Source organism: Cryptomeria japonica, chromosome 1, assembly GCF_030272615.1.
Source record: "Cryptomeria japonica chromosome 1, Sugi_1.0, whole genome shotgun sequence".
Lineage (NCBI taxonomy): Eukaryota > Viridiplantae > Streptophyta > Pinopsida > Cupressales > Cupressaceae > Cryptomeria > Cryptomeria japonica.
In genome coordinates, this window is record NC_081405.1 from 549,894,483 (window position 1) to 549,905,409 (window position 10,927).

At 34.7% G+C, this 10,927-nt stretch overlaps 1 protein-coding gene across 1 annotated transcript; it reads left to right on the plus strand.

Annotated features, from left to right (window-relative positions):
- Positions 1 to 1,923: 1,923 nt before the first annotated feature.
- On the plus strand, positions 1,924 to 7,146 carry LOC131044906 (metal transporter Nramp7.2-like). Its single transcript, XM_057978388.2, has 14 exons — positions 1,924 to 2,028; positions 2,268 to 2,346; positions 2,635 to 2,675; positions 2,821 to 2,899; positions 2,987 to 3,091; positions 3,644 to 3,753; positions 3,901 to 4,082; positions 4,354 to 4,423; positions 4,689 to 4,862; positions 5,041 to 5,145; positions 6,480 to 6,611; positions 6,653 to 6,664; positions 6,703 to 6,798; positions 6,883 to 7,146. The coding sequence occupies exons 1-14, from the start codon at positions 1,924 to 1,926 to the stop codon at positions 7,144 to 7,146; spliced, it is 1,554 nt and encodes a 517-aa protein (XP_057834371.2).
- Positions 7,147 to 10,927: the final 3,781 nt, after the last annotated feature.

The following is a 10,927-nucleotide window of genomic DNA, read 5'->3' on the forward strand; positions in this document are numbered from 1 at the left end:
ATAAGGAGGGTAAAAATAATGATTGACCTCTAGTTCAATTCTCATCTTAATGCTCATTTAATGAGGTTATAGCTTCTAGCTTGGTGCCTCCATTATCCATTGATGCCATTGGGAATAAATGTGTCTCTTCAAGATTTATATCTCTTATCTTTTATGTTGACTATTTTTATACACTTTATGCTACAACAAACTTTGAATTGAGGGTCTCTCCTTGTTTCCTTTATAGTGGCATGCAGGGTAGATGTGTTTTTTTCTTTATGCTATAGTTTTCACTAGGCACATGAACAATCCTTTTAGTGTAGAGGGTTTTAAAAGGTGTGAGGCTCCTTCTTTTGTTGTTATTTTCTATCCTACTAGTCGCAAGATACATGTGTCAAGTAGGTTAGAGAAGGTTCATTCTAATATTAGGGATGGTTCCCCTCCTTTTCATGAGGTGGATTTGTGTATAGATCCCCTTTTCTTGAGTTTTCTCTATGTGAATAGTATTGGTGTAATCACATTTGCTAATAGGGGAGGATAAGGGAAGTTTTTTTTCAATGTTATCTCTTACTCTTACAGGCGTTTTGGAGCCTAAAACGTTGCTACATTTAAATAAGTGCAACAAGTCTAGCTACTTTTTGTTGCTTGGTAGGCTACTAGGTGGTTATAAATTATTTGAAAAGAGGGGGAGAATGGATTCATACTCCTCCAATTAATGATGAGGTGGTTTTCTTAGAGAATAATAACATGGACAACCTTAAGATAGAAAACATTGATGTGCTTGACTACCCTTAAATGGGCATGATTTTCTCTAATGAAAGTTTGGCTTCTCTAGTTGTTAACCCCTTAATGGAGGAGATGGAAGTTAGTGGAGGTTGAAGGGGACTATTTGCCTTGTGGTAGTAATCTTGATTTCTCTCTATTAAACCATCTCTAGCTAGGGGGGAAAAAAAAAATGTAAAAGGGAGCCTTAACATTCCTTCTAGCTCAAGGTTTCCAAGAAGCACTTTGATGTCTCCTAATCCCCTTTCAAAGACTAAAGAAGAAAGAAAGGTAAGGAAGAGAATCTACTTTAGCAACTAATTGTACATAATTGTTGTACAAACTATTATTGAGAAACTCCACAATATCTCATTTTTCAATGTGCATGCTCAATAATATTCCCTCCCACCTAGCTCCTATTACCAGTTACCCACTCTTGCTAGGCTATGATTGATTCTCAAGCCTGGTTCCTTAAATCTTGAGCCAACTCTCTTCTCAATTTTCCAATGATAGCAGAAGTGTTTAGGGCTCTTTGGAGCTTTATGGTTTCAAGTCACCTAAGTAGTCCTTTTCTAGATAGTTCACTCTATGCTTTTTATCTCTTTCCCATTTTGTATGTTGTTTTTATCTTATTAGTGTTGCATCTATAATTGTTGGTTTGTAACCTTGGCGATTTAAGCCCACGGTACATCTCTCTATTGGTCTGTGGAACTTCAGCACTATACCTATTCTTGAATTTGTAACAGAGTTTGAACCCTTCCAAAATCTACCTTTCCCCTTTATAAAATAATATATCCACTTTTATCAATTAATATAACTTTATTTATATACATCCAATTGATATCTACTTTTCCCTTAAAAAATTAATCTAAAAACAAATATCACAAAATTAATAAATATATATAAAGAAAATTTAAAGTAATGTAAAACAAAAATTGACCCTACATAAAATAAATATGGCCAAAGGCTAGTGAAAATGAAACCTTGGTTAGTATGGAAAATTTCACGTTTAACCCTTGTTCTATAATACAAATTAAATATACTATGATGTTTTCTAATTTTCTTTTAAAAATGTTTAAAGATTATTTCTTTTTGGTATAAGTACAATGCAACATCGATCTTACAACCTGTGAAGAATTGCAGAGAAGTTGGGTTACTTAGATTCTGTGGTGAATCTCCTGAATGGCTGAGGAAGGCGTTGAGAGGCCCAATGGGCATTTGGAGAGAGCCCATGGTACTTCCACCGATGAGGTTGAGAAGTATCAGGTTGTAGGCTCTGCTGACGAGGTCTGCAAATTTCATTGACTTTGACTGAAATATTTAACTTTGGATATTATTAAATTGTTCTTCAGAGCACCATTTCTTCCCTCTGTAAATCTGTAGCAGCAAAGAGATTTTACAAGTCTCTATTACATGCTTTTGGCTTTTAGATTTGAGTAACATCATATTTATATTCTTGTAAGTGCATTCAAAGCAATCTAGTGTTTATTATTTTGTCATCTAATATGATTTGAACTACATCACAGAAAAGCAAGTGGAAGAAGTTTCTAGCATATTTTGGGCCAGGCTTTCTTGTGTCGATAGCCTATTTGGATCCTGGCAACTGTAAGTAGCTTAATTTCTTTGCTTTGGGTATATGTTATTATGTTCATAATTTAGCTTTTTTCATTTCTGATTTATACTGCGTGTGATATTTTTCATCATTAACATTTCAGATTATATTACATAATTTATGTTTTCTAATTGTTTCTTTCATCTTGATAATGAATCATGTAACATGACATTGATGATGAACAGTTAAACCAAAAATATAAAAAGCTAACATGATAGACTGTGAAAATTACATGATTCGAAATGTCCATAACTTGGACAATGACTTCTTGTGTCTCTCAGTGGAATCAGACGTACAGGCAGGTGCACAGTACAAGTATGAGGTATCTAATCATTTTAATGTTCAACACACAATTGCAAAGGAGAAAAATCACAGATTTCCCTATTCATTCTGAGATTTTGTTTTATAACTCAAACAAGAAATAAGATCATCTCTAATGATAAGTTAAGTCGTATGCTATTTTGTAGCTTCTTTGGGTCATTCTCGTTGCCTGCATTTTTGCCTTGATTATTCAGTCTCGAGCAGCTAATTTGGGAGTTGCCACAGGTAAGTTGTTTCAGAATACTTGGGTAAAAACCCACTAATTATAGCCAATAATTAAGTCAGAAGTTAATTTCCCTGCTAATTTTGCAGGCAAGCACCTTGCAGAACATTGCAGAACAGAGTACCCTAGAAAGATAAGTTACATACTATGGCTGCTGGCAGAAGTAGCTGTAATTGGAGCAGACATTCCTGAAGGTGTGGCACAAGTGGCTGTAATTGCAACAGACATCGATATTCTGTATCTATTTTGGAAGAGTCATTAAAAATAAAATTAAAACCAACTGCATCTATAAGATTGGAAAGATTGGAATTATCATCAGACAGCACCTTCTAAGTTTTGACTTGTTTAGATGGCTTCTCTGAAATCACACTCCTAAGTGAGTCTTATTAGAAAAGTTAATATGATATTAGATGAGCCAACTTAAACAATTCAAAACTTAGAATGTACTGTTAAACTTGTCTGAACATAACATCACCAGAGCTGATCGGGATCAGCTCTGGCATTTGAAGTTTCTACAGTTTTTATGGTTATTATTGTAGATTCTGCCTCTGATTCTTTCTCTGTGGACAAAATTTCATTTTCTAATTCTTATTATCTTATTGGAGTGGCCTTACGAGTTCCTCTTATTATTACAGGTCAACTCACTTATTTTGATCATTTGCGCACTTCAATAACTGAACTCTGTGTTTGCTTGCACCATATTAGTTAGTAGTAACTAATGAATCTGTTTTCTTGCACCATATCAGTTATTGGAACTGCTTTTGCATTGAATATGCTGTTTCACATACCTATATGGGTTGGGGTCCTCCTAACAGGACTCAGTACTCTCCTCCTCCTTGGCCTGCAGAAATATGGGGTACTCATATTTAATTTCTAACATATATGATATACAGGAAAGAACAGTATTTTATCTTTTTCTTCCTAGTTGCCAGGTTGAGCTAATAGATCCTTCTTCAATGATATTTTGAATAAATCCTCAGTTTACAAAATTTTGCTGTTACAGATAAGGAAATTGGAGTTAGTAATAACTTTTTTAGTATTTACCATGGCCGGCTGCTTCTTTGCTGAAATGGGACATGTAAAGCCCAAGTCCACAGAGGTCTTGAAAGGGATGTTTGTTCCTCTGTTAAAAGGAAATGGAGCAACTGGTATTGCAATCTCTCTGTTTGGTACCCTGATTATGCCGTAAGTTACACTTTACAGTGAATTTTTCCCTTCTAAAGAGCCTTAAAAATGATTTGTAAGAGTTTCTGGAGTATATCTAAATTCTATGAGATAGAGTTTATCTCTTTGTTTTATGAAAGATATGAGCGATCTAAGTTGTTGAAATCTAAATATACAGAATTTTCTTCAAAAGCTCTTATAAATCTATCATATGGTTTTGAAATCTAATGTTAACTAAGTATGACAATTTCTTCTAATCCCCAACTCAATATGTAGTCTATTTGATGCCCAGGCACAACTTGTTTCTCCATTCAGCATTGGTCCTTTCAAGGAAAATTCCTGCCTCTGTTTCTGGAACTGATGTAAGTTGAATTCATTTATTGAGGTTTATGATGTGTAAGTTTAAACTATGTTCATGAACAGATTTATTTTTCAATAGAATTTATCTATTAGAGTAATTTCTACAATTTTAGACGATCCATCATATTAATAAGACCTATCTATTAGTATGATTTTAAATAAACCATCAAAACAAATCAAAACTTTAAAATACTGTTTAAACAACAAAACAGACCTGCGACCACCTAATTAATCAGCTAGTTCTGTTTTGTTGATTGTTAATGACAGACAGCTTGCAGATATTTCTTTATAGAGAGTGCGTTTGCTCTGTGTGTGGCATTTCTGATCAATGTGGCGGTGGTTTCTGTGACTGGAGCTGTTTGTACGATGCCCAATTTATCTGGTGAAGATGCAGAGAAATGTGGGAACATGGACCTCCATAACGCTTCTTTTCTCTTGAGAGTAAGCCTGATTCGATTACCTACATCAAAGTGTTCAACATACAAATTTGTAAAATATGGGAGAAAAAAATCATTTCCTTTACTTGGGCTTTGGCTTTAAAGATTCTAAACAGAATAGTAAGCAAAACCCACCATGACCTCGATTAAATCCTTTGTCAATCTTTTCTTCCACATTTCAGAATGCAATAGGAAATTGGAGTTCTAGTATATTTGCAGTGGCGTTGCTGGCATCGGGGCAAAGTTCAACAATCACAGGAACATACGCAGCTCAGTATGTGATGCAGGTAAAAACAATTTATAAGTGATTAAGAGACATCAGATTTCCACAATTTATGATATTAATTAATGTTATTTTTGAATTAAATTGTGTAAACATTTTATATCAATATTTCGGATCACATTTTATCATCTTTTATCAGGATGGTTGAAAGTTACTAAGAGATATAAATTTGTTTCTCCAAGCTCTCAACCATCCTTATGATCGTTTTTTTTACTTAAACAACAAATTCTAAGCTTTGACTTGCTTAGGTGGTCCATCTCAAATTACACTAATAGATGATTTGTTTAGGTGGCCGTTCTTTAGTCTTAAACATTGTTTAGGTGGCCGTTTCATTTGACTTAAACAACGAACTCTACACTTTGATTTGCTTAGGTGATTCATCTGAAATCACACTAATAGATGATTTGTTTAGGTGGCTGTTTCTTTTGACTTAAACAACAAACTCTATGCTTTGACTTGCTTAGGTGGTTCATCTGAAATCACACTAACCCCATGTCCCCATGCAGCTGCTTATGAGCATTTTTTGCTTAAATTTAAGCAGTTAGAGTGTTCCCATGTAAAATTCTAATTAAGGGAAAAGGATAAATTAGAATCTTTTGCTATTTTAGTGGAACAGCTACTTAAAAAATGAAAATAAGCTTTGAAAAAAGGGGGGGGCTAGAAATAAGTACTGGCTGCTTATTGGAAAAAAAGACACACGGCTTCACCATATTTTTTTGCTCTCCTATTTACTTGCCTAAAATTTTGCTTATGAATTTTATTTGTAAAAAATATTATCAATAATTTCATTTCCAAAATAATTTAAGAAGATTGCATAAAAATAAGCAGCCATTTGACTATCCATGGGGCCACTTGCTCCACAAATTGCTCCTTAAAAAGTTGAGCAGCTACTGCTAGCCAAAATAAGCTAAGTAGCAGCATGGGGACATGCCCTAATAGATGATTTGTTTAGGTGGCTCATCTAAAATCAAACTAATAGATAGGTTCTATTGGAGAAGCTAGTGCAATTTAAAATGAGCCACCTAAGCAAGTCAAAGCTTAGACTTGCTTAGAGTGCATTGTTCATGCTTAGAGTGCGTTGGAACTCTCTATCATCTTTAATATAAATCATGAAGTGTGATCCGAAATATTGATACAATTTTTTTTTTATGCAATCTAATCTATAAACAATATTGATAATTTATAATGCTGATGATAGATCTTGAAGGTTGATTTGAAAGATATTGACATAAATTAGGAAAAAAAAATACTTCTATGTATTCTATAACATTAGGAAGGTTTAGTCTTGTAGACTTTTAGATTTCCAATAAACCATTATTGAAAGAAACTCTTCTACAGGGTTTTCTCCACTTAAAAATGAAACCATTTTATAGAAATCTTATAACACGAGGCATAGCAATCATTCCAAGCCTGGTGGTGGCAATCATTAGTGGGAATTCTGGCGCAGCAAAACTTATAATCATTTGCTCGGTATATTTTATGTAACAGTACCCATAGTTGAATGCTTACAGTTAAGTTTGGATGTTTTTCAGGAACTAACATTATTGTGCTTTTCATGTAGATGATCTTAGCTTTTGAATTACCATTTGCTCTGATACCTTTGTTGAAGTTTACTAGCAGCAAGATAAAGATGGGACCTCACAAAAACTCCATTACAGTAAGTAGCATTACATTTCTAAAAGTATAATAAAAATTGCAGTTTCGAATGATTCATTCTAACATCCAAAAGTTTGGCCTGTAGGTTACAATTTTGGCATGGGTCATAGGATTGATTCTCATAGTCATAAACATATACTTCCTTAGCACAGGATTTGTGGGTTGGCTCATTCATAATGATCTTCCCAAGGTGGCTTCAGTGCTCATAGGATTAATTGTTTTCCCAGTTATGTTACTTTACATAGTGGGGATTTTGTATTTGGCTATTCGAGGAGACAAGGAAATTACTTATGTAGCACCAGCAGAATCATATCATCACAACAGTGAAGGAAGACTTGATCAAATATAGAATCAAATTAACAATTTCAACTTCTTTGCCTAGGGAAGATATTAGTGGCTTGCATAAGTCATTAAGTGTTGTATGCGTGTCAGTAAGATCTTCAATAAATATTTCCATGATTTTATCTTTAGTAGATGAGAAAAGCAAGGGAAGGTTGGGAGTGGTGTATATTCCATGGGTAGATAACTTATACTTCTCAAGAAAACAAAAAAAACCAGGTCCAAATGGTTTTATTTTCTTCATCATGTAAGAAATCCATGAGAAAGACTAGTTGGCATTGAATTATGGCCAGTAACTTATGTATAGTTTGTGTTTGATGTGTAATTATTTGTTATGTTGTTTCTCTCAGTAAATGTGTTTTTAATATAAAAGGGGTTAATAAGGCTCTCACACTTACAATGGTATATGTTCACAAAAGTTGTTCAAATGTATAGTTACAACAAAGTTGCTAATAATAATATACAATAATTAAAACATTTCATAATTAGTTTTAGGAAGTTTAAAATCTTCAATCTTGACATGAAATTGGATACATGCAAGTTAGAAGACCTTTCTTCTTCCTAGGACTATTATCTATGAAATCACAACATCCATATCCATGGAGTTTGGAGATGTGGAGAGGTGAAGCCTTCAACAAGGTGCAATAGGGAACAACTCACGAGGAGAAAAGCCTTCAATAGGAGAGACCAAGTCGAATGGATTTGTCACATCTCTAAGATCAACACATAAAAACCCAATGAGGGGTTGTTGGTAATGTCATAAAGGGATGCGTCTATTCTGGCTCCAAAACGACAGTACGGATTGACTAACATGCGTGTTAGTCACGCGTTTGATACCGTTGATTTTGCAATTAATGATTGCGATTGACTAACCTGTTGCTAACACGTTGTACGAAAAGTCCGTTTTAGAACCAGAATAGATGCAACCGTCATAAAGAGGCATGTTGTCTATGCATACGAAGGAATCAAAACAATTAATTTTGATTGACCTGTACCTGCACGATCATATTGAGATTAGATCAAGAAGAGGATAAGCCCGAAATAGATTGAGTGAAAGGCTTCAGAAGCTTTCAATGAAAATGCAATCGACAGGTGTAAGTGATATTCCACAACTTGTGCTAGCATTTTCCTTGCTTCCATTGAAGGAGAGGTTTGAAAGACATTAAGGTAGAAAAGGGAAATCTAGAGGAAGGAAAGCCATAAGAATATCATTTGAGCATGAGTAAGGAAACCCGTGAGCACCAAAGAATGACGTAAATAGAAAATTACAGAGAATCGTCTACAAATTGGGAACAAAGAGTGTGAGAGGAAGAAAGGCTTTAGAATCTTGGAAAAAGAACCTCTTTCCTTGGCAGGTGGCTAATTGCTTATCTTGGTAACAAGATGGAAGACTTCAGAGCCTGCATTAGGAATATATATTCAACATCATTTCTTAGAAAGATAAGTACCCTCTTTTACTGTGTTTCCTTCCTAATTAGCACATAATAATAAATTATTCATTTTTACAGCTGAGAGGGTTTGCGAAATACACAGTAGGAAAATCATGTTGCTTAGTACAACGGAAATTTAGAAAGACGTTTGGATAACTCAATATTGTACTTTTATTTGTGCACTATAATGTTTTATGATACATGTTTTTAGATGTTATTTTCTGTACTTAGAATGTTGGAGTAATTTATGGGATTATCTTTTTATGTTGCAAGTTGGTATACAATTGATATGTGCATTATATTCATATAACGAACATATAAAGTTTAAGTGATACGTCAGCTATTTTGACATTGTAGTTGTTCATGGCAACATGTTAAGAAACCATACTATTGCATCTATCAAGCGAACAATTGTTATGACATGTAGATTATATTTGATATAATATTACAAAAAAAGCAAATCAAGAGTTGCAATGTGGTGGAGAGGAACACCTTATCAAGCTGGTATAGTAATTGCCCATGATATCTTAGTACAAGTGAATGGGAATGGCCATAGGATGTGTATGCTAAGCATATATTTTATTACAACGAGCAACCTAAGGGTATATGTCAACACGCCTAATTGCTATAATAACTTGTGACATCATATTGATAATCTAGAATATTCTAATAGATAATCTTCATAGTAAAACATATGTGGGGATTTCTCATAGCATACTACTATAATACAAAATGTAAGAGTAGAAAACTTAAATATGGATAGTTTCTCTGGTTGATGGAATATATTGATTTCCTTTCTTTGTAAATTAGACACCTCATGGAAACATATGAAGGCTTGAATAATGGGTGGGTTGTGATGATACTTTTGGCTATAGTGACCTTATACTATGATATTCCCTTAGTTATTGTAGTGTAGTAAAATTGTGACCCTAGCAATTTTCAACTGCATTAGGGTCCTGACACATGCGATCTCGAATCCTCTAGCCTGATCGAAGACCGAAGATTGCTTGGCTTGTAGAAACAACTTCTTCCTTGGCCTCTGCATCACCTCATCCACACTCTGCCCTGGAGAAAGGGGTAGGATAGGGGCGTGGTGCCCCTGTCCCTGGCCCATTTTGGGGCAGGACCATTCCTAGGGTTGCATTGTTGGTTGTGCCTCGGGCAGGAAACTCCCCTGATGTCGGCCCGTGATGAAATTCAAATCCACCAACATGTGTTTAAGGGGGCATTCACTCTCTCATTTGGATAAGTTCGATAGGTGGAAGTTGGACAAGATTGGAGTATGTACAAGCGATCAAGCATTCAAGCATTCTTTTCCAGCATTAAGCATTCTCAAGTCTCCCTTCAAGGCTAGGTGTTGCATTCAAGTCAAAGATTCAACCATTGAAGAGGAGATTGATTTCAACATTCAATTCCACACAAGCATTTCTATCAACATTACTACTACAACCTCCCTTGAGGTGATTTACATTTCAGTCTTTCATTTACATCTACTTACAAGCACTTTCTTTTATTACTTGATTAATTCCAAAACTGGGGTTTGACCTAAAGGCAAACCCCCTATCCCAACCCATTTTCCTCTCTTTTCTATGTGTAGGTTGCAGGTCTGCAGTTGTACTTTCGGATTCGGGCTTCATTTGTAGAGGCAAAAAAACACTTTTCGTTTCGCAGATTTTTTGAAGGACCGTGTACATTCTCACCACGGTCCGGGCAACTTTTCCTCAAATTCACAAGGCAACTTCATCTTGACATTTTACTGCCAGATCCAGGTGCACAACTTCATCCCATATTTCGATCTCAAGTTATAATCAGTTCTTTGTCACTTTTGCACTACAAAAAATCAATTCCTTTCCATTTCAAACAAGAAAGAGGGGATCAACTTATCATTCCCCATTCATTAAGAATTCAATATTCTTCTTGTGGAGAGGTTGAATCTAGTGAATTATCTTCTCCTCTTTCTAATGTAATGGTGAAAAGTGCTTGAATGTTAATTGATAGCGAAACTCTCATCTCTCTTTGAGGGAAAGGGTAGTTTCCTTCTTGATTTATCATTCACCATTTTCCCACCATTACATTTTGGTGAACCCGACATCTTGCATGCTTTCCTTTGAACAAAATTGCATATTTTTCATTTACAAGTTTCAAATTTCTGCAAACTTAGTGGTTAATTCATTAAAAACCCTAGTTTTTAAAATTACAATTGAAATTGCGATTTGTAAAAATTGCTTGTGGTTATCTTAGATCCGAAAATTGTTTTGATTGTCAAATTCAATTTCCTCATTGTCTTGTTCAATTTACAAAATTGAGAGGTTACTTGTTAAAACCTTAATTTTCAAACATCATCTTGAACTTGTGCAAAAA